Here is a 27,984-nt window from a genome sequence, read left to right as displayed (position 1 = left end):
GGACTCTAATAAACTGATTCTAAAAGCTACATGGAAGATCAAAGTTTTATGAATAACCAAGACCATTTTGAAAAAAGAAGAGCAAAGTGAGGGAGAGAGTTTACCAACCAAATAGTCAGACGTCAGATGTCACAAAGCCCGGTAATGTGAACAGTGTGTTCTGGTGAAGAAGCTGACCAGACACAGACCCAATAATACATAGAACTTGATGTATGTTAGGGATGGCGTCACATTTGAAAAAACTGACTCACTGTGTGGGATAAATAATAAAATTTATTCCCTTAAAAAAAGTTCATCTAGATTTGGATAAGAAACTTAAATGTGAAAGGTAAAACCAAAGTCAATAGGAGAAACTGTAGTTGAGTATCTTCATGACCTCTAGATGGAAGGATTTTATAAATGAGACTCAAAATGAGCAAATCATAGACAGATTTACCTACATCAAAGTATGTATTGTCAACAAACATCATAAAGTTATCAGAGAGTCGAAGGAATGGAGTAAGATATTTTTAGAGTTGAAAACTGACAAATGATTCAAATCTAGAATATGAAACCTATTTCTGCAATTCAGAGAGAAGACAGGAAACTCAGAAAAAATGAGCAAAGTATATGAACAGGCAGTTCTCATAAGGGGAAAAAGACAGATGATTAATAATATGTGAAGAGAAGCTCAGTCACGCTAGAAATCAGGAAACAAACATAAAACCACAATTAAAGACCACTTTACACGTATCTGATTGGCAAAAATTAGGAAGTCAGAAAATACCAAGTGTTGGGGGGGAAGGAATGAGCTCTCTCAAGTTTTTCTTTTTGGAATGTCAACTGATTGGCCATTTTAGAGAGCAGTCTGGCCATATGTAGTGAAATATGTGGATTTACTCTCATCAGCCACTCCATGCACATGCATCAGAGACACTCTTGCACAGGCTGCTTGAGGACATGCAAGAGAATTTTCATCGCACCCTTGCTTGTGTTAGTGTCAAAATAAGAAGGTCCTGACTTGTAGAGAACTTTTATAAGAGTTTATTTGAGCCAAATGGATGACACATGCTGGGGAATAAAGATCTCAAATACTCTAAGAATAACAGTTTTGCAGTTTCTTTTATGTGTTTGAAATTAAAGAGGGGACGTAAGGAAGGTTCCATGAAGGTGGGAGAAAGCAAGGCAGGGGTAGGATTAGAAGATTATTCTCTTGAGGGTGGTTGCGCCTTCAAAGAGTATTACTTCTGGCATCTCAAAGGTGTGTTAACCTAGATGCACAAGCACAATGGACAGGGCTTGCTTAAAAAACTTTCAAGTAAGAAGTGATAGGCCTGGGATGTGACTACCCAGCATGACCTGCCCAGTTAGGAATTTATGATTAATTACAGCACCTGTTTTGTCTACATCAGTAAAGAGTTGCAGGCAAAGAAAAGGCTGAGGCAGCAGCCTAAAGGAATGAGCTAAATTTGCATACAGGAGCAGGATGAATATATCCCAGAAACAATGTTGAGTGGGGAAAAAAAGTTAGAAGCATTAGATTTACTCCCAATACAGTTCATGAAATGAGAACTCACAAGCACAAAGCAGCAGGAGTTTTCAAGGATACATATATGTCTAAACAAACACATAAGGTGGGTTAGAAGCGTGCCTTTTTACATCCACTAGAGCAGATACCGCTGGGGACACAGAAATGGGAAGTGAAATGGAAGATGAAGGGAAAATAATTCTACAAATAACACCACACAAGGTCTTTGTCCAAGCTGCAGATGCCAGTTCTCTACGAACTGAGAAGAAGGATGAACTTAAATCTGTGAACCTAAAGACCTTTAAAAAGAAATTGTTTTTCCTAAAACGTTGCTAGGATGAGTTGTTGTGTTTTATCTCTTTATCTACAGTAATTTTTGTTTTTGATCCTCCCCATTTTTCCCATAAAGGGTTGCTGGCTCCTGGCCAGGTCTCTGCAAACTCAGGGGGTGTGGACAACATCCTAGTGACGTGGGAGCCTCCCAGGGAGGCCGCCTCTGCTGTCCGCGAGTACGTGGTGGAATGGAGGGAGCTCCCTCCGGGGCACAGCACGTGGCTCCCTCTGAAGTGGCTACGAACCTCCCCACACAACTTGTCTGCTTTGATTTCAGGTATTTAATTGTTTCATTTCCTTCTGAAGAATTACTAAATTTACCCTTGTTTGAGGACATTGCAGGTGGGAACCCAAAAGCCTGCCTTCATTGACAAGCGGCTACACGAGAAAGAGGGATAGTGATGACCTAGGGTCCTTCAGGACAGCACCTCAGAATACACTGCTGCAGCTACAGAAGACCACCTGGTCAACTAAAAGCTCTGGCATTTATGGAAAATCCACGTGCCTGACCTAGTGCTGTGTAAGATAAGTGAGTAATGAAACCAAACGAGCATGGCCAAGAGCTAAGTAGTAGCCAGGCAGTGTGATGGGCACCTTACATTTGGGACTTCATTTAAGTCTCAGAAAAATCATGTGCAGCAAGAGTTATATCATGCCTGATATATAGGTGAAGATACCAGATTTTTGATTCCCAGTTCTGCTTATTATTTGTGTGATAATAAGTTTAGAATTATCTATATGATAATTGGTGCCTCTAATCCTCAAATTCCAAATCTGTCGGTAGTTACAATCAAGTGATAGAAAGCATCAAAGAGCATGTTGAAATGATTGGACAGAATTTAGGCAAAGCCATTTTTAAGTATAAGTTCACTTAAGTGCTGGTTCTGCAACTGGACTATCTAAATTTGAGTCCTGGCGCTGTCACTTTCTAGATTGTGTAATCTAGGGCACATCAGTTAACTACTCTGTGCCTCAGTTTCCTTATCTGTAAAATGGGGATAATAATACTATCCACCTTATTGTGCTATTGTGAGGAATGAATTAATACAGAGAAAATGTTTTGAACGGTGCCTAACACATTTTAAGTGCTTGATAATTTAGTTATCATCATTATTATTATATGTAACAGAGATAAGATGTTAATAGGTTTCAAGCTCTAAATCCCGTAATACTTTTATTACACCATGACAGCCACTGCACCTGTCCAGGAGGGTGCACATGCCCTGCTTAAGAAAACAAGATTCACACGGGTGAAACAAACAGAGCACACCACATAGTAACATGTTGAGCTGGTCCTTCCCTGTGAGCCTTTTTCAATAGTCGAGCTGCTCATATTTTTAGTGAGTTATGTTCAGTTTTAATCACTACACTTAAAGAGAATGCTGCCCAGTGAGCCAGAGAAGGTAAGCAAGTCACTGGGGTTCTGGAACTTTTAATGTAGAAACCACTTAGCACATGGAAGAGAATAATAGGTGGGGGAGGGGAGGGGTTTGATGGCTATTGCTGGCTTTGACATGTACACAAAAAAGAGTGTGTGTTCTTTATTGTTTTGGAGGGCAAAACTGAGTCCTCTGCATGGAAATGATAAGGCCAGCTCGATTTTGAGAATGAGCTTTCCTTACCTGTTATGGTCTCTAATAGGACAATTGATTGTCCCTGGGGTTGTTGCAGTAGAACCAATTTTCCTTGAGGGCTGTTGTGCCCATCATATCAAATGAAACAGTCCGTAGAACAGTTGTTTAGTGAATGCTAAACTGCTACACAATTGTAATTGCTTATTGTCAACTGTATTAGAATTTACCCCTGCAGGATAGTTTGAATCATGTAGTACTTACAGTTCCTTCTTTTATAAATCTACAAAATACCATAAAATAGGTGAAAAGAGAGAATGCTTTCCATATTTAGGAAACAAATATTTTAAAGCATTTTAGAAATATTCGTTTGAACAAGAGCAATATAATAGTTGCTAAAATAACTTTATTAAAGTTTTTCTGCTACTTGAAAACATTTGGTTAACTATTCGTTTGTGTTGCTGTTACACTCTGAAAATAAACTCTTAAAAAATGAAGTAATCCACTGTTACCAAGAAATCAAAGTGACCCTCTCCAGTCAGTAAGATGACTCATTGCCATTGCATCCTCAGCTTCTGGCTGGGACAGAGGCCAGAATACAACCGAGCTCCAGGATTATAGGTTGGTGAGACCTAGGCTAGAAATGTTCAGTCTTGTCCTGTCTGCATAAAAATGGTTCAGGCATACAGAGCCACTCCTTTTACATATATAGACATGTCTATAAAACCTTCCCTGGTTTCTATGCTATTTTGGGCCCCCCTTCTGCGTGCTCCCTCATACTTCCTCTAGGATTACTCCTCGCTACTGATCACTTAGTGTTTGCCTTCTCCCATACTTAATAGGTGACGTTTGATTTCTGCAGAAAATTGACCTAAAAGATTATTTATAAATGTGGAGACAGAGCCTTTGCTCAGGGGTGCCAGGCATGCATGGGAGTATGAGGAAATGGTCCAGGAGTTGGGGCCAGACTGAAGAAATGAAAGTCTTAACAGTTTGGGCTGCCACACTGCACAGCAGGGCTAAGGACTTTTTGAGGGGGGGACATGACTAAGGGGTGTTTGTATAAGGTTTAACCAGTAAAATAGGAGTCCTCGAGATCAGAACCAAGGAACAAGCTTGGTAGGGCTCTACGCTTTATGGAAATGGAAACGTCACCTGGGTTAAGGAGCCACATTTTCTTCCCTTCTCCACGAAGGGTAGGCTATTCACAAGAAGCCCACAGCTTCTGATGCAGCTGTTCCCAAGGCTTCTACCCTGAACTCACATTTTGCGTGGCAAAGGCAACAAAAGCGTTTGCCGAATGAGCTCGTCTGGAGCTCCCACACCTCTGCATGGTACAGTGGTTGGTTGGCACCTTCTGCACTAGTAGCAGAACAGCCAGGCACTGGCATTCCCAGATGGAGTGTGATTCCGTACTCCATGTTGTCCTGGGGGCTTCCGGGTGTGGATACCACCTATGAAGAATCTTTGGATTACTGGACTAAGCTGACTGCGTCCTTTTCTCCATTTCTCTTAGTTCATGAATACAAATGGGAACTCACCTGTGCATTCGTTTTTTCACTCTGACAGAACTGTGTGTTTGAGCTTTACATGCTGCTTATTTGCTGGAAAATTTAAGGGACAGTGGGTCTACTTATAACACACACTATTTTTGTAAATTATTCTGATGTAAAACTCTTCCCAAAAAAGGAAATGTTAGCCCTGGCCAGTTTGGCTCAGTGGTTGGAGCGTCAGCCTGCGGTCTGGAGAGACCCGGGTTCGGTTCCCGCTAAGGGCACGTACCTCGGTTGCAGTTTGTCCCCGGCCCTGGTTGGTCGTGCGGGTGGCAGCCACTCTATGTGTCCCTTTCACGTCGATGTTTCTCTCTCTCCCCCTTCCACTCTATCTGAACAAAATATCGAAAAATGTCCTTGGGTGAAGATAAAAAAAAAAAAAAGGAAATGTTAAATCCTAATCAATTGTGAGTGCTAGGGGACCGGGTCTACCTACGGCAGGTCTTTGAACACTATGGGAGAGAGTTCTTGCTCTGACCATTTGATACTGTAGTTACCTAGTAGGGATCATCTCTCATTTTCCTTTAAATTTTCACTGAGAATTTAAGGACATGTCATGGGCAGTATCTGTGAGAGGGGCCTCTTCTTTGTAACAAGTAGAAATAATAAAATAAGGAACTTAGGTAGGAAAGAGTGACTTGCCAGTACACTTCATGGTTGATAGAACGGCAAAGTGTGGCACTTGGGAGCTACAAAGGAGCATAACTTTCCCAGGTATCTTCCAAGTCTTCTTGTGAAGCAACGGAGATCTAACTGGAACATGGTGGGGGCAGGAAGAGGGGGAGGGGGAGCAACGGGTCAGATTGCACCACGTGTGCCTGGTGTCGACCTTAGCTGCCCTGTCAGATCCTGGTAAGCATCTATGGAATTAGAAGAGCCTTCCGGGTTCTATGTCTGAAAAACTCCAGCCTCACTTTTTGATAAGTGGCAAATGATTTATCTGTAGAAGTCAAAGTGTTTTTCTCTCGAAGGAAAGTTTTGTTTGTTTCAAAAGCTGTCTGTGTAATTATATTTAAATCCTTGCTGGGACTGGGCTAGCTTTTGTCTCCTTAATCATGACCCTGGAAAGAAACTTCAGGTTTGCTTATTTGTTCTCTATTAGGTGAACTTGGGAGTTGGGAGCCATGGCTTCCAGGAGCCGGTGCCCTGACAAATAAGAGGCTGAGATTTTGCAGCTTAGGTCATTCTTTTGCCCTCAGTTGAGATTGTACTTGAGCCATCTTCAAACCAAGAACAGGCAAGAATGCCTTGAATGCACCTGTATCAGGTGCTGAAGCGGCTCCTTCAGTGACGCCCGTGTGAGGCCACCTGTGATGAGGACTCCCTTTTCCTTGCAGAGAACATAAGGCCCTACGTCTGTTACGAAATCCGCGTGCACGCGCTGTCAGGGCACCGGGGAGGATGCAGCTCCACCCGGGGGGACTCGAAGCACAAAGGTGAGTCTTGGGACCTTCTGCCAAATTTTGCTTTAGTTTCATGATTTGGATTTGGAGGGTGACAAAAGCCTCCTGTGTTCTACTTTATAGCACCACTGAGTGGCCCCTACATTAATGCCATCACAGAGGAAAAGGGGAGAACTTTAATTTCATGGGACGAAATTCCAGCCCAGGAACAAAAGGGCTGCATCCTCCATTACAGGATATACTGGAAGGAACAGGACTCCAGTTCCCAGCCTCGATTTTGTGGTGAGTGTGAGAAACCCATGCCATGGGGCCTTTCATGTTCAGAGGTCAGGAGAACGCAGCATATGCACACTACACAGTGTGCTAGCACCACGCCTGGCACTAAGTAGGTGCTCAGTAAGTATTGTGAAATTAATTGAATGAAGAAAAATAAAAGACATCTAAACACATACATACACACAGTGACTAAATATATGTTATGTGCCAAGCAAATTAAAGAAATGAAAATAATGGTCTAGGCTGTCAAGGAGCGTACTCATATGGGGAGATGGCATTTCAAAAAGCAATGAAGACACTTGAGTATTATTATATAGACCCTTGGGGTTTGCAAGAAATGCATTTGGAGAACTTTCGAGTCCCCACATTTGCAAACACCATCATAGCATATTATTTTCTTCTCAAAATGGATAAAATACAACTTAAATAATTCCTATGTCCTATAATTATTCGATAACTATAAGATTAAAGCAATTAAAAGTAAAGTCTAGCTGGAGCATTATCTTAAATGATTTCGTGGATCACTCATTCATAGCAAACTCCAAGGCACCTACCAGATTTGATGTTCTAACTTTGATTTATTCAGAGTTATTTTTTTCCCTGGCTTGCCCTTCTCCTTATTTCATAGGCAGCTTGCTTGCTTCCAGGAGAATTTATCATAATGAAGCAACATTTTTGTTTCTCCATGAGAGCTAGTGGGTCCAAGAAGAATGTAACAAAGCCACCCTGAGGTGTGAGGACCAGGGTGCTGCTTGCAAGAGTGACTTTTACCTAGGAAACATTAGCAGTTGGTCCTCTCTCCTGACCTTAGAAGACCTGCAGTGTTGCTTTTCTGAGTTATGACTTTTGAAGCTAGTTAATTTTGTATTATATAAATAATACTTATACATGATAAAAACATTCAAATAGTACAGTAAGACATAAAATCAAAAGTATCCCTTCCTCTATACTTAGGCTGTTAGTTCTTTCTTTGTTCATCCAGGAAAAAATGGAATACCTATCTATACAAGCATGTACTTAGAATAATCATCCATATTCTGATCTTCCCCGTGCTTTTACTTCTCAATACTCTATACTGGAGACCTCCTCACATCAGCCCATGTGGATTTGTCTCACTCTTTGTAACAGCTCTCTAGTGTTCCCTTATCAGACCTTACAGTTGTTCACTAACCCACCAGTGACAAATAGGCAGTGTCATTGGACAGAACTGCTTCGCACTGGACCTGTCAGTGTAGGTCAGTTCTGAAAACCACCCCAAAGGGGATGAATCAGTGGCCTCTTCTTGAGCCATTTCAAATTCTCCATGTGGAATTTGCTCCCCTCCAGCCCCGTTTTCATTTTGGCAGAATTTAAACTGAGATGCCTGTTTACAGCCAGACATATCAACATGGTCATTTGGTTCTTCAAGCTGCTCTTGGAGATGTAGAAGAAAATACCTACTTTATTTTGCCACAAACCTGATAATACTAGTCTGTATAACGATGTTTTTTAAATACATCAAAAGGGGAGGAGGCCCAGATTCAAAGTCCTATTTTATACTGATTTCGATTAAAATTTCCTTTTATTCATTAAGCACTTATTGATGAATAAGAGCCCTTCCCTGTCTTCACAGAGTTAACAGGCTGCTTCACTGGTAGCTACTGAAGGAGATGGGAAGGTACACAAAAATGATGTAACTGCTGTAAGCAAGGATGGCCAGCTCTCTCTTGCATTTCATAACCAGAAATCACAGGTGAATTCACAAGTGCAGCTTCTAGAGAGCAATAGGGGCAGGAGGCTGAAGGAGAAACAAACCAGGAGAGAGAGGCACCATAGCAGCAAAAGCAGGAAGCAGATCCGAGAGGAAGCCTGTCCTCCCGGTCCTAGTGTTCCGTGGCACCACCTGCCGGCCCGCCCGCCCTGGACTGCACCGGCAGGAGCACTAGCCTGCGGGGCAGGAGAAGCGAGGTGCAGAACTGGGCGGGGCCCCGGCACCTGCATGTTGGTAGTTCCCGAGGGGTTCTGGTGCGCAGCTTCTCCGCTGGAAGTTTGCCGGTACCGCCATGTGCATCTCTCTACCTGTGCACACTATGCTTTGTTCTACTTGGCTGCTTTTGCCCGCAGACTCTAAGCATCATGAAGGCAGAAGCCATGCCATGGCTGTTTGCTCCCCTTTGTCTCCCATGTGCTTACAGGCACAGTAGGTGCTTAATAAAAACAGTATTTGTTGAATAACAAATGGGTGGTTACCACCCTACACTTTGTCACTTTGTTAAACCAATGTAGATGTTGGGGGAAAACTAATCTTCAGTGACAGTGCAGCTGGTTTGCCTGAGGCCACTTGACCTTCTTACCCACTGCCTGTCAGATGATTGGCAACTATCACATCTTCCTAAACTGGTGCCTTTGTCCTTTAACCACCCTGAGCCTAAAGCTTCAGAGGGCCAGGGACTGAAGGGCCCCTATATCTGCGGGAGATCACAGCCCAGACCCAGGCAGCAGAACCAGTATCTCCTGCATGATTCCTTTCTCCCATTACTCAACTCAGCCTGTTTTGCCAACCAGACTGCTGACACCATCGTCCTCCTTACTGCTCCCCCATAAAGTTTCTGTTTTTACTCTTCAAATACGTGTGTGTGTAAACGTTTTAGCCCAGCACACCATTCAAACCTCTCCTGTTCCGATGTCTCATTTCCCTCCCAGAACCAAGATGCCCTCACACAATCCGATGGTCCACTCCCTGATGCTCACTGATGCTTTGCTGCAGCAAGATGAGCAGAAGGTTGCTCCAAATTTAATTTTTAATCCCCTAACTTAGAAATAAGGAAAGATGTTTTTGTCTAATCATATAGCTTAAGTCTGTGTACACAATTTCATCAGAGTGGGCCTGGGAGTTTTCCACATGGTACTTTTTCTCAACAGGGCATAAAATACAGAAATTGCCTTAACAGTCACAGCTCTTAAGTGATCCGCTCCGACCTCAGCCCCTTTGGGTGGAGTGGATGTACTACTACAGGGCTCCATCTGGCTGGTCACCCACAGGAAGCAGGGGGGCAGTGTAAGGGGTCTGTCTTCCCTACTAGATGGCGATCTCTTTGAGGCAGATACATGCCTTTGTATACTTGGTGCTTTGTCCAGGGCAGACACTCAATAAATGTTTGTGACGGCTGAAATAATTTCAGCAGACAGGGTCATCATCTGACTTGCCCCGGGGTTCGCGAGCCATGAAATGATGTTGAGGCACAGGGTACTGGGTTCTAGTTTCCACTGCGATCACCAGCAAAGGCGCAAGTCAGCGGAGCAAGCCAGCAGGCAGCTCCTGCCGCCGTTCTGACCTTAATTATATGGTTCCCCATCCCAGCTTTTGAGAGGTTACTGCAGACTCACACCCAGAAGATCACTGGAGGAGCAGAGTGCCTGTTCACTGGAGGCTACCGACACACATTTCTTGGAGGAGAAAAACAGTGTCGGTGCATCGCTCAAAAAAAAACCTTCCCTGCCAAAAATCTGCAGTGGCGGAGAGAGTACAAGGAACTGGTGACGTCGGCTTAAACTGCCAAAATAAGTCTAATCTTAAGTACCATTGCTCTGGGTTTTAGATTTTACGTCAAACTATAGATCATCATATTAAGCCAAATGGAAAATCAAAATTAATAAATGTCACTTAAATATGTTTTATTAATTGCTAGACTTAACTTTCTTTAAAATTCCATTGAAAATAATTTGTACATTAAATTTCCTCCCCAAGAAGTCTCAAATGTACCCAGTAAATGCCAGGAACATTTCAGGAAATAAAAAGGAGTTAACTACAGCTAAATAATTTTCAAAGTAAATGATTAAAATTCTCTCAAAAGATTTTACCACTGAAAAAGATTTACTTCTGACTTCCGGTCAAGATGGCGGCGTAGGGAAACGCAGTATCGCATCCTCCCACAACCACATCCAAGTTACAACAAAACTACAGAACAACCATCATCCAAAACCGCCTGAAATCAAGCTGAATGGAAGTCCTACAACTACGGAATTAAAAAAAAAAAAAAAAGCAGCTACATCCAGACTGGTAGGAGGGGCAGCGGCGCGAGGGGTGGCGGCAGCGGCGCGGCAGCGCGACGGGCTGGTCCCACACCCAAGTGTGGCGGATAAAAATCAGGAGGCTCCCGCGGCTGGGAAGGTCCTTCCTGGGGACTGAGGGGTCCCCGTCCCACACCAGGTGCCCCGCTCAGGTTTCCAGTGCCAAGAAGAGAAGTCCCCATAACTTCTGGCTGGAAAAACCAGCAGAAACTGAGGCTCAGGGAAGCTGAGGCGGCTGGAGCCCCAGGCAGCTCCCTAAAGGGCCTGCGCACGGACTTATCGGACTCTCTCCCTCTAAGCTCGGAGGGGAGGCAGCTCGAGGGGCACCAGAGACATACAGGGGAGAACTGAGCTGTTTGGCACTGGAGCGAGGGCTGGAGAGGGGGGCTTCCTCGGGGACAAACGTGCTGCAAGAGGCCTTTGTTCCTTTGGTGAGCCCTTCCCTGGGGCGGCAGACAGTCGCCATATCTGGGACTCCAGCAACCTGGTTCACACTGGTAGCCCCGCCCTGCTGACTCCCTGAGGCCCCGCCCTGCCCCGCCCCACACAACTTTCAAGCCCACCCAAGCTGTTGCTACTTGCTTAACCATAGGATTGGCCTGTCTTGGATCCTGCTTCAGGTTTTTCCTAAATTCTTTCAAACGAGCAGCATCGGGTCTCAGCGAGCCCCATATCTCTCATTAAGTAATACACAGAAACAAACACAGGGAGGCAGCCAAAATGAGGAGACAAAGAAACAGGTCCCAAATGAAAGAACAGAACAAAACCCCAAGAAAAGAACTAAGCGAAATGGAGATAAGCAACCTAACAGATGCTGAGTTCAAAATACTGCTTATAAGGATGCTCAATGAACTCAGTGAGGGCCTCAAGAGCATAAAAAAGTACCAGTCAGAAATGATCGCTGCACAGTTAGAAACGAAGGAGGCTTTAACCGAAATAAAGAATAATTTACATAGCTTCAATAATAGAGTATGTAAATCCAAGGAGCAAACCATCGATTTGGAATATAAGGAAGCAAAAAACGCCCAACCAGAACAGCAAAAAGAAAAAAGAATCCAAAAAAATGAGGATAGCGTAAGGAGCCTCTCGGACAACTTCAAGCGTGCCAACATTCGCATCTTGGAGGTGCCGGAAGGAGAAGAGAGAGAACAAGAAATCGAAAACCTGTTTGAAACAATAATGGCAGAAAACTTTTCTAACTTGGTGAAGGAAACAGACATACAAGTCCAGGAAGCACAGAGAGTCCCAAATAAGATGAACCCCAAGAGGCCCACACCAAGACACATCATCATCAAAATGCAAAAGGTTCAAGACAAAGAGAGAATCCTAAAAGCAGCAAGAGAAAGGCAGTTAGTTACCTACAAGGGAGTTCCCATAAGGCTGTCAGCTGATTTCTCAAAAGAAACTTTGCAGGCCAGAAGGGAGTGGCAAGAAATATTCAGAGTGATGAAAACCAAGAACCTACAACCAAAATTACTCTATCCTGCAAAGCTGTCATTTAGAATCGATGGACATATAAAAACTTTCCCAGACAAGAAAAAGTTAAAGGAGTTCATCACTACCAAACCGTTATTATATGAAATGATGAAGGGTCTTTTTAAAGAAAAAGATAAAATGTATGAACAAACAAAATGGCAATGAATACATATCTATCAACAATGGAATCTACAAACAAAATGAACAGGAAGAACAGGAACATTCTCATAGATACAGAGAACATTTAGTTGGTTGCCAGTTGGGAAAGGGGTTGGGGGAATGGATGAAAAAGGTGAAGGGATTAAGAAGCACAAATTCATTGCTAGACTGACAAACCTCAAAGGGAAAGGGGTTGGGGGGGTGGGAAGAAATAAACCAAAGAACTTATATGCATAACCAATGGACACGGACAATAGTATGGGAAAAAGTGGGAGGGGGGCAGGAGTGGGGAGGAGGGGGTCAATGGGGGAAAAATGTGGAACATCTGTAATACATTTTACATCCAACAATAAAGATGTGGAAAAAAAAAAAAAGAAAAAGATTTACTTCTGATATGGTGTGAAGTGAAGCCTCCATAAATGACAGTGTCTAGGGCCTACTAAAGTATTAAGTACTAATTAATTAAGACTATTTTAAAACAGAAATGTGCTTTTCTCTTTCAAATTAAATGAAGCATTAACAACTAAAAATGAGTAAAAGCCCATATTTGAATATTTCCTTTAATATGTACCTTTCTTACTTTATCTTTATCTTCCTTTCAGAAATTCCCTATAGGGCCTCTCCAAATTCACACGCACTAGACAGCCTGCAGCCCTGGGTAAGACACGTCCTGTGGATGACGGCTCTGACAGCTGCTGGTGAAAGCCCCCAAGGAAACAAGAGGGAGTTTTGTCTACAAGGTAAAATGCAATATTAGAGATAGAGAGTCCACCCTGGATTCCCACACAGGGGCACAGTCCCACGACCTTTGGCATGGAGATGATCAGGTTTTCTTTAATTTGCTTATAACTTTCTCTTTTTTTTAATGTTTTTATTGATTTTTTTTAGAGAGCGAAGAAGGGAGAGAGAGATAGAAATATCGATGTGAGAGAGAAACATTGATCAGCTGCCTCTTGCATGCTTCCCACCAGGGATCGATCCACAACCTGGGCATGTGCCCTGACCGGGAATGGAACCGGGACCTTTGAGTCCATGGGACAATGCTCAATCCACTGAGCCACACTGGCCAAGCAATTTGCTTATGACTTTCTTACTGCTACACCTTTGCAGTTGCTGTTTCCTCTATCTGGATTGCCCTACCATGTTATTGTCTGCTTGGAGACAGTATCTATTCATGTCTCAAAACTCAGTGGAAATATTTCCTCCTCCAGGAAGCTTTCCCAAATGCACCTCCATATTTCCTTCATACTGTACTACATTTAACCCATATTCAAAACTCTAAATCCTACAGGCAGGACTGGTATCTGTTTATCTCTATCTTCAAGGTCTAGAATGGTGCCCAGCACATAGTACTTGCTCACTAACTATCTGTTTAATGAACAATGAGAATAATCTCAACAATAACAATAGCAGTAAATGCATATCAGATAGTTGTGTACCGGTCATTGGGTTAATGACCGAGGCTTATTAGTTGGCTGCGGCTCCTGCAACCAAGCACCGCAAACTGGGTGGCTTAAACAACAGAAACGTATTTTCTCACAGTTCTGGAGGTTGGAAGTCTAAGATCAAGGTGTCAGCATAGTTTCTTCTGAGGGCTATGAAAGAATCTGTTTTAAGCCTCCCACCTTGAGTCTGGTGGCACTCTTTGGTGTTCCTCAGCTGTGGATCTCTGCCTTCACCTTCATGTTGAGGTCTCCTGTGTGTGTCTGTGTTCAAACTTCCCCTTTTAATAAGGACAAGAGTCATATTGGATTAAATGACACCCTACTGCAGTCTGATCTCATCTCAACTAATTACATCTGTAATGACCCTATTTCCAAATGAGGCTGCTTTTGGAAGTATTAGAGATTAGGACTTCAAAATATGAATTTTACTCATCTAATCTTGACCACAACCATGTAAAGTGACTGCTTTACATGATTATACCTTATACCTGGTCACACTACCAGGTGCCCAATATGAAATGAATAAATGAGGGATTAGGATGTCTTTTTACAAGTGTACAATACAGAAAAATTACCCAAGGTCATAGAGGCGGTAAATAGCAGAACTAAAATCAAACTCAGACTTGAGTTACTTAGGTTAAATTCGAGTATGTGAAGAAGGGACCCAGCTATCATGAGCTTGCACCAGCTAAGTTACGCTGTTCTCTCTGGCAGCCCTAGTTTGCATTTGCTCCAAGGGTAAAACAAGCTGTTCTTGCTTTGTGACATGGAGTATCAAGTTGATCATTGTACTTTTCCACTGGGAAAATTGAAAAGCCCTCTTTTCATCTCCCAGTTACTCCCATGAAAGTTCACTTGTGAGCAATTAATTCACTTAAGAATTCAGCATCATTCTACTCGTGGTACTCCAGAGTGTCCCATCTGCTCTGGAAGGAAAGCAGATGCTGAAGGAATATCAACTTGGGCTGATTGTACAGGGTGGTAACAAGGCTGCCTTGTTAACTCCGCCGTTCAGCCCTGGTAACACACCTCTGACCAGGCCTAGCAGGTCTCTGGCCCCTAGTCCCCCTGCTCACCCTCCTTCCCAGCCTGTCCTTGATTCTATCACAGGAATTTTTCTGCGAGACCCCGCGAGCTGACATTCTACCTCTTGTTGCAACCCATCAGTGGTTCCCCTAGGCCTAGGGCTTCAAGCTAGAATTCATACTGCTTTGTTACCAGGATCTGGTCCTGTTCACACATCCAGCTTCGGAGTCCTCTAGCTCACACTCCTTTATACTAAAAAGCAAGACCAGAAAGTGCTGTGCTGTTCCTCCACCCATGCTTTGCATAGCTCTCGGTCTAGTCTGTGCTTAGCCAACACCTATCCATCCAACTCTAAACTTTTGACATCATGCCTTTGGGAAACCATCCTGAGCTGCAAATGACGCCATATCCCATGCTGTTCTCTGCTACACAACTTTGTACATGCCTGTTTTTACAATTGTTTACATGTTCACATACCTCTCTCCTGGGCTACATTTATGACTTCTGAAGACAGCAGAGCCCATGTTCCTATTCATCTTTGTATCTCAGCACCTAATAGGGCCTGGTACATGGTTAATGAATGCTGGATGAATTATGAGTAATTCTGACACATGGCAAAATACATGTTCATAGGAAGAAATCAAAACAATTTCAAAGACCCTAGTTAGATAGAGAGTTTATCCAATGGTTTGGTAAAATTACTAGCTACTATTTCTCTCAGGCCTGCGATGTTCAGTTACATCACCTTGTGCTGTAAATACACTGTCTCTAGTCTTCATAGCAACGTGCAGGTAGACATCATCTTTCACCTTTTATCATGAGGTCCACAGACCACACATCAGTCAGTGGAAGACTCAGTACTAGAATCCAGGGCTCCCAACCAGTGCTTTATATGTGACACCGCTTTCCCCCCACCCATTAGAGGAGCAAGCCTGGGGAGGCTGGAGCTCCTCCCAGAACTACAGAATTGGCTCCCTGGGTGCCCCTCCCCCTTAAGGTACTGATAAAATGAGCTGGCCTGTTCCTGGGCCCAGCTACCCAGGAGCTGTGGGTTGGGCCCAGAGGGCGCACACAATAGGAATTTTGACATGTTCGTTAAAGATAACTCAGTCACAGGGTTTGCTCTTTTCAGGGAAAGCCAGTTTGAGCACATTTGTGGTACCGAGCATTTGCACTGCTGTCATCATGGTGGGCATCTTCTCAGTCCGTTACTTCCGGCAAAAGTAAGTTGGGTACACCTGACAATTTTGGTAAATGTGTTTTCTTAAATGATAATTGCTGTTGTTGCTGTAAGTCCAAGAAATGGACACTCTCATATATTGCTGGTGGCAGACTAAATTTATTCAAATTTTTGGAGTGACAGTATATGTTAAACTTTTAAAAATATTTTACCATTGACCTAGCAATTCCTAAGTAGACGTCTATTCTAAGTATATCCTAAGGGTATGCGGGTATTTGATGGCAAGTATGTTCACTAAAGTATTGTTCATAAAAGGAAAATAATTTGAAACAACATAAATGCTCAATGATCTGGGATTAACTAAATCATGATATATCATATGCTATATAGCTGTATTATGTATCCATTAAAAATGTAGATGAAAAATATTTGCTATATTTTAAAAAGCAGCTTAAAAAATGTATTTCCATTTCTTAAAAATAGTACATACATACACACACACACACACATACATTATCAGTTATCATTAAATTTGGTTGTAAGATAAAAATCCAAAATAATATGACTTAAAATAGCTAACAGTTTCTCACCCAGGTAAGGGAAGTAACTCAGATAAAGGGTTGGTGTATAGCTCCATAGTTATCAGGAACTGAGGTTCCTGTATCTTTCTGCTCCATTATCCTGACATTGGCTTCCATCAGTTTCACTGCATGGTCCAATGGCTGCAGGAATTATAGCCATCATGCCTGCATTCTACAACTACAGGGAAAAAGAAGGAGCCCACATGTCCCTTTTCAGAAGACTTTACATGAAGAAGTCACATAGAATACTTATGGTTAGACTTCTTTGGCCAGAACTTGGTGAAGTGGGGAGGTTTAAAATTGTGCCCTTATAGCTGGGTTCATGGTTGTCCCAATAAATTAGGGTGCTCTTCCTAAGGAAGAGAGGAAAACAAGTATTGGTCAGCAATGAACATTCTCTGCCCCAAGAATATACACAAAAATATTAATGGTGATTATATCAGGGAATAAAATTATGGGTTATTTTTGTTCTATTTAATTATTCGTTCTTTATTGATTTTAGAGAGAGAAGGGAGAGAGAGAAACATCGATGAGAGAGAACATTGATTGGCCGCCTCCTGCATGCCCCCCACTGGGGATCTGGCCCACAACCTGGGCATGTGCCCTGACCGGGAATTGAACTGGCGACCTCTTGGTGCATGGGTCAATGCTCAACCACTGAGCCACACTGGCCGGGCTAATTATATTTTCTAAAATTTTTTTGAACGTGTATTTTTATTAAGAAATTTCAAATGAGGTAGTTATTCAATACAAAGTTTTCTTCAGATGTTGTGTAAAGTGAGAGGAGGTAAAAATAAAACTAGCTCAGTCATTGTACTAGCCATTGAACTTGTCTGACAGGCTTGGTATTTATTGAGCCCCCAGGGGTGATAGGTACTTCAAAGCAGAGCTCTCATTTGGTAGAAAAGTTTAACTAAAAAGAGTAGACTAGGATCACATGCATCCTCTTCAGAGCAATTGTATCATTTAAGGTCAAAGCTTCTGCTGTTAAAAAAGAAAAGAAAAAACAGGACCCAAAATATACTGGCTTTAATAAAATAGTTTATTTATCTCCCATATAAGAGGTAAGTCATCCACGTTGGTTGGCAGCTCTGCTCCACAGTCATTTAGGGACCCAGTTTTATTCCATTTTATGGGCCCACCATCCTTTGGGCACTGTCCTCATCTGCATGATCTCTATTAGGTCACAGGCACCTCTGCTCACACTTCTTTGGAGAAAAACTAGTCACATGGCCACATTTCTTGTTTCAAAGAGCTAAACACATTCCAGAAGTTTATCATTCTTATTAAACATCAAAGCTTATTAAAGCCAATGTTTTAAAGATGCTTCATATTGGTCTTGAATTTAAAAAATATATTCAAAATATTTAAACCACATGCATTTATAAGAAACATTTTTTAGGATTTTTTTCCTTCCACATTATAAAAGTAACATGAACTCATATAAAATATTTTCAAAAACCTAGAGATGTAGGAAAAAAAAAAAAAGACCCATATTTCCTCTGATCACTGAACACAAGTACTGTTAACAGTTAGAATGTTTATGGTATTTTTTGTTGGCATGGTCTGTGTTCAAGCTATTTATATCATTTGTATCCTGTTTTTTATTTTTAGCATTACTTGGGACCATGTCTTCTTGTTTGCTGTTCTATCAGCACTGTGCTGGTCATACATTAGGGAATGTTTGTCACATAGGTGCATGGCTGGATAGTGACAGCTACACATTAAATTGAGCAAACATTCCATAGTTTATTTAGCAAGGCCAAAGAGACTGCATCATTCTTTATCACCTGTCCAAACTTCACAAAAAACTAGTCTCTCCTTGGATGATGCATCATCTTTCTCCTTCATGTTTACATTTTACTCATTTGCATACCCCTGCTGACATCACTGCACTAAGAATCCAGGCTTCCATGCCAGCAGTGGGCACTTAACCAGATGTCATTGTTTTCTTTACAGGGTATTTGTTCTCCTTTCAGCCCTCAGGCCTCAGTGGTGTAGCAGAGAAATTCCAGACCCAGCGAATAGCACTTGGGCCAAGAAATATCCCTTTGTGGAGGTAAGGTATAAAGCCTCAGTGGTTGTCAATGGAGTTCTAGACACCAGCACATCTAAGTCTCCTGTTGTAGTTAAGGGGAAACCTGGGTATTTAGAGCTCATAAACAAACTGAAGTAATTCATTCTAGGTACCACCTGAGTCGTTACTCCCATGTATGGGAGTTTTCTGAAGCTTATGAACAAAAGACTCAGACTCATAGCTTGTCATCTCTCTATGTTTTATGTTCCCCTCCTCACCTCAACTTACCTTAAAAGAAATAAAAGAGCAAGAATTTTTGCCATTTGCTGAGCACTGACTCATTCAAATTCAAGAGAACTGAAGTTTATCCATGCCATTCCCAGCCCTGTCTGAGCGTAGAGCAGTAAATAGAACCCAGTGTTGTGGTTTTGTCAGGAAGCCAGGAAGCCATCTGATCGTGCATCGATCGTGCATCGTGTATGGCAGAGGGGTTTGAGGAGAGGTTGCTCAGCTGGCAAATGAAAGCACTAGAGTAAAGGAAGCAAAGGGAGCTGCTGCTGGGCAGTCTAAGGAGGCAAGAACAGCTCTCAGTGGGCAAGATGGTCCATCTCTGGTGGTGGGTCTGGAAGTTGAAGGCTTCTGAATGTGGAGCAAGACTGTGCATTTATGGAAAGCAAAGGGGAGGAGAGCAGTATGCCAATCTTCCCAGGCCCAGGTGGTGGGCAGCCCCACACTCCCTTTCTCACACCTGATAGCCTGTCTCCTCCAAGAGTCTTCCCTTCAAATGCCCAGTGCCCAGTCTGTTATCCACACCCTTCCTCAGGCCAGAAGCCAGTGGTACCAGCTGCTGCTCAGGTAGGAGCTGGTCTCAGCCATGTCTGTTCAGTAGGAATTCAGTCACTGCAGCTTAGTGCCTTTGAAATAAGGCTTGGATGCAAACCCCATCTCTGCCCCTTACATGTGGATGACGCTTGGGCAAACTTGCCTGACATCTGAGCCCTAGTTTCATCCTTTGTAAAGTAGAAATTGACAGTATCTCCCATGTATACTGTTGTGAGGATTGAGAAAGATGCCATGGCCTGGCTGATATGGCTCAGTGAACTGAGCATTATCCCATGGACTGAGATGTCCTGGTTTGATTCCTGGTTTAGGCACATACCCGGGTTGTGGGCTCGATCTCCAGTAGGGGGCGTGCAGGAGGCAGCCAATTGATGTATCTCTCTCACATAAATGTTTCTCTCTCTCTCTCTCTCTCTAAAAAATTATTTTTTAAAAAGAAAGATGCCTTGTAAAGCACATGGCTCACACAAGACAAAGATCATTCACTTCCTTCCCAGGGAGACTCACACTTGATGTCTCCTCTGTCTGTTGCGGGGTTTTATCACTGTTGTTATAATAGCAAGGACAGTAATAATAGCAGTAACTTATGTGTTTTTTTAATTATATATTTATATTGTATATATATCATCTACATAATTATATGTTTATATACACATATATAATATATTTTTAAAAATATGTTTTTATTGATTTTAGAGAGAAGGGGAGAGGGAGGAACATCAATCGGCTATACATCAATCTCCTGCCAGGCACTTTAAATACATATGCCAGGTACTTTAAAGAACATTTTTCATGCACTAACATCTAATACATACAGTAGCTTTATGAAGGTGTACTATTATGCTCGTTTTTCAGATGAAGAAACTAAGGCACAGAGGTCTAAGTAACCTGCCCAGCATTAGTTAGCTAGTAAATGGCGGATCTTGAATTCACATATAAAAGCAGGATGTGCCATCCACCATTATGCTATTCCTTCTAAAAGATCTTTAAGCACAGGGTATGAGGGGAGTCTTTCTTGAAGCCAATGCCTCCAAGCTGAACCGACTAAGAGGGCCTTCACTCGGTGGCAATAGTGTGATGACCTGTGGGAATGCACAATGTAAGGGTGCCACTGCCAGTACAGAAGGGGATTCAAGGACTAGGAGTTGAACCAGCTTAGCTTTAAGGTCTCTTTCTTCCAGTGCTGAGATTTCACAGTCCCATGTTCTAACAGCCTGAAACAGCACAGTGGGAAGCAGCCCTGGGTCAATCATGGGCACCTGGCTTCCTAGCTGGTAGCTTTGGCATCGTGGGCTCTGTATGCCTCAGCCTGGGTATGACAAGGGCGCATAAAAAGCCTAGAAGAAATGCTAAGAAAGACACATAAAGGGTTAGAGAAAGTAACACAGGGAAAAGGTAACAGAAATTGCCACACACATGCCCAAAGTTGTATAGTATAAATATGTTCATTAGAATATTATAAATAGAAGCAAAAAATAAGGCGCAATGTAACCTGCCACCAGGAGGGCGGGTTGACCATTTTGAGTATACCCATACAACAGGATATTATACAACTATTTTTTTTAAAAAAGATCTATATGTATCTAAAAATCTCCAAGATATTTAAAAGTGAAAAAAGCACAGTAGTTATTTCTAAAGTGAATTCTTATTTGTATAAAAAGGAGGGAGATTTTACACACACACACACTCACCCACCCACCCACCACCCCTCCACCCCTCCACATGTGCACAGGATACTTCTGGAAGCCTACATGTAAAACTGATAATCGGGGTGGCCTTTGGGGAAGGGGTTGGAGATATGAGGGCCACTTATTTTTCATTATAACTTTCCTTTGAACTTTTAAAACCTCTTACAGAACTATGTGCATATATTTCTTTTGCAAAAATAGCCAGTAAATTAGAAACATTTAAAAATTTAGCTTCTACATGGCATCTGTGATAAAGGCCTTGAGGCGGCCTCAGAACTCCGTGTTACTTGACTTTTGAAGTGAGCGGACTGGTTTTAAAGACCCAAAGTGGTGATAGACCAAATCCAGACGAAATCACTCTTGAACCAAATCACTCTTGACATTTGACAGATTTGGCAGATATCAGAACTACAACAATCTTTCAAATGCAACAAAATGTTTTCTCAGGCCTTCTTTGCCCCTAACATTTCTTAAGATGTGGCTAAAAAACCATGTCTTAAAGCTCTGGAGGAAAAAGCCAAATCATCAAGGGGATCACCAGAATGTTAATCCATTTTGAGCTTATAACAGTCTAAGAGTCCATGAGGTACCTGAGCAGAGTGGCCTAAGATTTGTCCGCCAGAGGGCCTGCTTTATAAAAGGGACAGCCTCTATCAATACTGTCAAAGCTTTCAAGGCAGAGCGAACCCCTCCCCGTGTGGTGTGCTAACGAGCCATTTCCGCCAGTGTGATCTCTCCCATCTGTGACAGCAGCACCGACAGCGGCTTCCCAGAGCTGCCAGCCATGTGCCAAGCCACACCCACATGCCAGCACCAGTGTGGGCAGTGATCCAGAAAAGAAGTTTCCCCAAAGAGAAACACACGTGTACCCTCTAGCTTGCGGCCCCTTTGCAGAAGTCTGTCCTGAGACACCATCATTCACTTTTTAAAAATTTTTCATGCTCAGAGCCAATCCAGACCAAATTACTCTTGACACCTGATAGATGAGGGAATCAAAGGCCAGAGAGGTAGCTTTCCCAAGCTGTGAGGTGTCAAGGGTTGAGACAAGTCCCGAGGGTTTGCCCTGTCCCAAGGCTATTTTTTGTCATCCTACACCTCCCTTAAGACATAGTCCCTGCTTACGGACATGTTTTTTTAAAAAAGTGACATTGTAAGGCACCATGTGCCAAGAACCTAACCGGAGGTCGCTTCCCTGCTGTAGCTCAGTGGAGAAGTCTCTAGGGGCTTCAAGAAAGAGGAATGTGTCAAACGGGATGGTGCTGCAAACAGAAGCAGGTGGAGGCTGGCAGTGGAAGCAAAAGTGTGGTGGGTGGATAGAGAAAAAAAAAAATGGGTGTAGTAAGACCAGGATGGCATGCCTGAAGCAATTTCTGAACAAAAACATGGGAAAGAGGAGGAAGGTGCAGGAAATCGACTGACAAGGTAAAGGCTGAAAGCTTTACTGCGTGTGTAAGTCTGAGTCCTCAAGGGCTCCAGAGCTTTGCTTCAGTAAGATCAGTCAATGTGAAAGGTAGTTTCCAGGATGTGAGGAGAGCCCAATAAAACCCACAGAAAGAAATGTTAATAGAGTGCTTGGACTTGGACTCAGGGATCAGCAGCAAGTTTGGAAAGAGGAAATATGACATTGAAGAGTTGGTAACCAATGTGCTGTTGAGAAAGTTAAGCTGTTGAGAATAGACAAAGTTAAAGAAAAAAATGAAAATTTCTTCCAAAAATGTTATTCAAGTGGGGTCGTTCTTTAGAGCAGAACTGATGACGATATTACCCTAAAACTTTTCAGTAGTTCTATCAAAATCCAAACTCCTTAGCATCCTTAGAAGTCCCTTCATCATGACACCTCCTCTTGTTCCCGAAGCCTGTTTGCCTATCAAGAATTGGCAGGTTCCAGACCGATCCCTCCTTGCCCACAACCTTAGTAAAAAAATACTGTACTCCTCAGGATTCAGCTCTAGTGTGACCCTTTTACACTCTTCCCTGCCTCCTACCCCAGGCAGAGGCAAGCCCAACCTTTCCTCTGACCCAGTGGGCCCTCCTTCCTGGAAGAAAAGCAGCCAGTGCAGTGGACTCACCAGAAACAGCCTGGTTGAAGGCTGAGCAGGGCAGTGAATCACTTACTGGCTGGGGGTGGAAAGGAGTCCATGACTCCTGCCTGTCTGCCTCCCTGTCAGTGTTAACTGCTTCTCTTACCGTGCGAAGTGAAGGGCCTCCTCAAGCTGGGTAGGTAGTAGACTGTGAGGCCTTTTGGAACCCTGGGGAAGTCGGTTGTCAAGGCTACTTACTTAACACAGCCATGAGCTTCTTCCTCCCCTTTCTCAGGAGAATATGCAGCTGCCCTTGGACAGGCTCCTGACAGACTGGCCCACTCCGAAAGAACCTGAGCCCCTGGTCATCAATGAAGTCCTTCATCAAGTGACCCCAGTCTTCAGACAGCTCCTTTGTTCCAACTGGCCAGAAAAGGGAAAAGGAGTCCAAGGTCACTATACCTCGGAAGAAGACGCAGGGTACAGTGCCTCAAGCTCACCACCTCCAAGAGCTCTCACAGCAGAGACAGGACAGCTAGTGAATCTCTACAAGGTGCTGGGGGGCAAGGGCCCCGGCTCCAAGCCAGGAAACCCAGGAAGCCCCTTAACAGTCCTCCCAGTGGACTACCTTCCCACCCAGGAGGGCTACCTACCCTCCAACATAGATTACCTCCCTTCACAGGAGGCTCCTCTAACTGAGCCCCTGGAAGAGCTGGAGCCTCAGCACATCTCTCTTTCTGTTTTCCCCTCGAGTTCCCTTCACCCGCTCACCTTCTCCTGTGGAGAGAAGCTGACTTTGGATCGGTTAAAGATGGGGTGCGGCTCCCTCATGCTTTGAGTGAAGCTTGAAACTTGGAAAATCAAAGTGCTCCCGACCAGTACAGCACGCCCATCTACCCAGCCCTCCGAGCACTGTCGTCACCTCTGGGTGCTATTAGACTGGCTGCAGCTAGAGGGTAGTCAAGAAAGCTCAGGGTGAATCTTAGCAACTGTGAGTTGGCTGCAATCCAGATACCTCATCTTGCCTTCTCTAGAGGCTGAAGATTACATCCTTTACTAAATGGACCTACAGACTCCAGTCCAAGTTCCCGTAACTTTGTTGGCTATGCTAGCTAGCATTACTGAAGAACTGAATTTTTATTGTAATTAAGTCACACCTGGGCTTAGTGGCTACTGTATTAAACACATATACAGATGGATACATTAGTGAGAATGACAGGGGAACCTTCAAAACAGATCAGCCTAGTTTTACAAATGATATAAAAGACCCTCGTGAACACCAATATAAAAGGACTCCCAAGACTGCTTATTTGTGGAAGCCTAAGAATGTATGTTTCCTCCTAGTTTTGTCTTCACCTTTCAGTGACTCAACCACAGCTTGTGGAAAGCTACTGTAAACCCACCTTAGGACCCTGAGCAAGCAGCCTCCCCTCTGAAACCAGGTGTCTTGAAAAGGAGTGGGGGCCAAGGCTCTGCAGTGCCGTTTCTCTCCGACACAGCACGTACTGCCTTCAGAACCAGGGCTATCTCAGGATCCGACTCAGACTGCCACTCTGAAGTCGTCCTTCTGCTTTCCTTCCTGGGAAAAACTCTTGAGCTGATCCTCAGACAGCTCAGGTCGAGCCTGCAATTCTTTTCCCCAGCACAAACTTGGAACATGATATATATTTTACTCCTTTAGAACTGTGGCCCTGGCTTGTCACCCTCCCCTTGCCCTTCACTGTCTCTCTCCCATCACTATAAGCACTTAAGCTAAGCTGGTGGTCTAATTGCTAATAGTACTTTCCCAAGAAAGCTGGATGAAAGGCCCAAGAACTTTTTCCTTAAATCCCTGTCAAACATGGGGCCTACCTCCCACCCCCAACCCACCCAAACTGGAACCAAGGCACATGTCCTCAGGGTGCTAGAAACTGAACAAACACTGCTCTTAGTGTTCATGTTTAACTTTTCATCCTTGCTTCTTGCCACTCAACTTAAATAGTTCTCCCAAGTTTTTCTCCCCTCCCTTACACGTTTTCCTCTGTTTAGCTGCTGTGTGGAATCCCTTGTATTTCAGCAGCTTCAACATGGGCTTGTCTGCAACCAGGACATGGTGCCTAGTTTATAATGGGCCAAGACAAGGCCATTTCCTTAGAAGCTGGCCAACCTACCACCTCTTCACAATGGAAGCCAACTTTTCTTTCTGTACCTGTTGTTTTTCCTATCCTTTTCTTTGATTACCTTTCCATCTTAGTCACTCTTACCTTCCCTACTTTTATTGCATGTCCCCATTCCGTTCCCTTAAGACCCCAGGAAATACTGCACTCTTCATTTGTTCTCCTAAATAAATAAAAATTATTTTTGTTTTAAAAAGGGAGATTTCCCTGACTCCTTGTTAAGGATGCAGAGGCTTCTTCAGTGCCCCCTAACATGATGCCAATTCCACCTACTTCCTCTGCTGGACTGTAAATAACTCAAAGGGGGGAACCATGCAATCTTTTTTCAGCACCATACCTGGTACATAGTAGGCTATCAATAAAAAGTGAAAATGTCACCGGCCACTGCTCTCATCTTGTTCCTTCCATTCCAGCAGCCAGTCTAGCTGTACATGCTTCCTTTTTATAGGGACAACTGAGTTTGCATTTGTTCTTCATTCCTAACACCCGTTCTACCCCACTGTTCATGGGCAGCACTGCTATAACACATAGATCAGTGTTTATTTTAAAAACATTTATGAGAGCCCTGGCCGGTTTGGCTCAGCGGTTAGAGCGTCGACCTGCGGTACAGAGAGACCCGGGTTCGGTTCCCGCTGAGGGCGCATACCTCGGTTGTAGTTTGTCCCCGGCCCTGGTTGGTCATGCGGGTGGCAGCCACTCGATGTGTCCCTTCACGTCGATGTTTCTCTCTCTCTCTCCCTTCCTCTCTCTCCCTCCCACTCTATCTGTACAAAAAATGGAAAAATGTCCTTGAGGATTAAAAAAAAAAAAAAAAAACATTTATGAGCAAGACGCTGGCTGCTTTGCTCACTCTGCCAGACAAAGCTTTCTTTCCATGAATGACAGAGGATGGGTAACCCTGTTCTGTTCTTGCCAAGTAGTTCACAAACCCTCTTCCTGCCCACATACAAAATTCCAAATCAGGTTGCCTAGTTTATCAGACTAGGTGGAGCTCACCAATATACAGCCAGACTTTGATGCCTCAAGATACATCCAAAACCAACCCAGGAATCTGTGGTCTATTCAAACACATTAAATTGAATTCTCAGGGACCTAAATATTCTAAAGTCCAAGCTGACACATACTGGATACATGGGAATCTCCACCATTAATTCTTGTGTAGAAATCCTTACTTTGAGTTGTTCCTTAAAAAGGCCCTCTTTCCTAGGAGCCAGAGATTCTACTTCCTGAGTTTCTGCTTTCCTTATAAATAGGGAAGTCAAACTAGTGCTATCCACCCTGGCCCAATTTCTCAGTTTCCATCAATAGCCTACAGCTGCAACTCACCACTGCCCTGAGGCCAGCGAGAGATGCTAAACTAGGCATTCTACTCTAAGTCAATCCATGTTTGATTCTTGTTTTTTCCTGAAGCTCTTTCACATGATGCAGTTGCCTTGTGTCCCATGTCACTGCTCAAATCCTCCAAAGGAGCCGTTTTCCTCTTCCTAATCTGGACTCAGATGTTCACAATGTTCAATCTTATAAAAGGCAGATAGTTTGGAGGTGGGGGGATTGAGAAGAGGGTATCAATGGGGAAAAAGGAGAAACATCTGTAACAAATAATTTAAAAAAAATTTTTTTAAAGGCAGATCAGTGAATCAAGTAAACTACTCTCTAGATGAGAATAAGAGATCAGAAAGGTCTCTTCTTCCCCTAAAAAGGAGAAATAATTCAACCAATTGGCTACCTGACAACTAAAAGAAAACAAGTTAGATTTTTCATCAGCCTATACTGGAATAAATTCCTAATTACAAATTTGCAAAGCTCACACACACCAAGTTAAAAATACTTGCGATACATGCCAAAAATAACTGAGGCATTCTTACAAATCAATATGAAAAAAGCCAACACTTAGAAGAAAAATGGACTGAGAAACAATGTTCAACAAGCACAAAGAAAACAATTACCTGTAAACAATGGAAAGAAAATTAAATACCACTTTTCAGTTACCAAATCAGCAAAACTAATGAACAAAATTAGCCAGTATTAATCAAAGAAATTGGTGTTTACAACCAAGTATGCTAGCTGGCTCCTTTCTGGAGGCAGTTGGGCAACATCTTAAAAAATTTGAATATACACTCCACTCCTAGCAATGTAGACTAAAGAACAATATAAATAATATAAATTGAATAAGATTTATAACAATATTGATTAAAATGGGGAGAGGGGCCTAAATGACCTTTAGTAGGAACTTGGTTAAATAATCAATACAACAAAGCATTGAATTTAATGGAATCTAAGATTACCAATTTTAGAACAGCCCTATTACATTATGTTCTAAATAAGAAAAAATGCTAATTAAATTGTAATATGCCATTGATTTAGACAGTGCATGAGCCCCACCCCTCCAATTTAAAATGCCTGAAATTGGGATGGATCTTAGAATTGATGAAAAGCATACTAAACAATCTTTCAAAAAGTATAGCAATATTTGACATGGAAATGGGCAGTTACAAAAGAATGAATAGAATCATATCACCTTTATAAATCAGTTTTTGAAATACACAAAAATACTAACAGTGATTTTCTCTAGCCATAGATTTTTAAATTACATTTCTGCATTCTTTTCATTACAAATACTCCTTTACTTTTAGAATTGAATAAAGTCAATAAAATATCACCACCACCACCACCCCACCCCCCGACACAATGGGTCTAGAGAC

At 42.9% G+C, this 27,984-nt stretch overlaps 1 protein-coding gene across 1 annotated transcript in view; it reads left to right on the top strand.

Annotated features, from left to right (window-relative positions):
* The window catches only part of IL12RB2 (interleukin 12 receptor subunit beta 2), a 70,349-nt gene extending 45,712 nt beyond the window's left edge, over positions 1-24,637 (top strand). The window contains exons 11-17 of the mRNA XM_036256423.1: positions 1,917-2,117; positions 6,302-6,400; positions 6,491-6,649; positions 12,931-13,068; positions 15,932-16,022; positions 18,520-18,619; positions 23,422-24,637. Of these exons, the coding sequence (XP_036112316.1) occupies positions 1,917-2,117; positions 6,302-6,400; positions 6,491-6,649; positions 12,931-13,068; positions 15,932-16,022; positions 18,520-18,619; positions 23,422-23,964 (1,331 nt within the window). The 3' untranslated portion in view covers positions 23,965-24,637. The remainder of the gene's footprint in view (positions 1-1,916; positions 2,118-6,301; positions 6,401-6,490; positions 6,650-12,930; positions 13,069-15,931; positions 16,023-18,519; positions 18,620-23,421) is intronic.
* The last annotated feature ends 3,347 nt before the right edge of the window (positions 24,638-27,984 follow it).

Source organism: Molossus molossus, unplaced genomic scaffold, assembly GCF_014108415.1.
Source record: "Molossus molossus isolate mMolMol1 unplaced genomic scaffold, mMolMol1.p scaffold_m16_p_12, whole genome shotgun sequence".
Lineage (NCBI taxonomy): Eukaryota > Metazoa > Chordata > Mammalia > Chiroptera > Molossidae > Molossus > Molossus molossus.
Note: the sequence above shows the minus strand (reverse complement) of the source record. Positions and strands in the feature narration are given on the sequence as shown.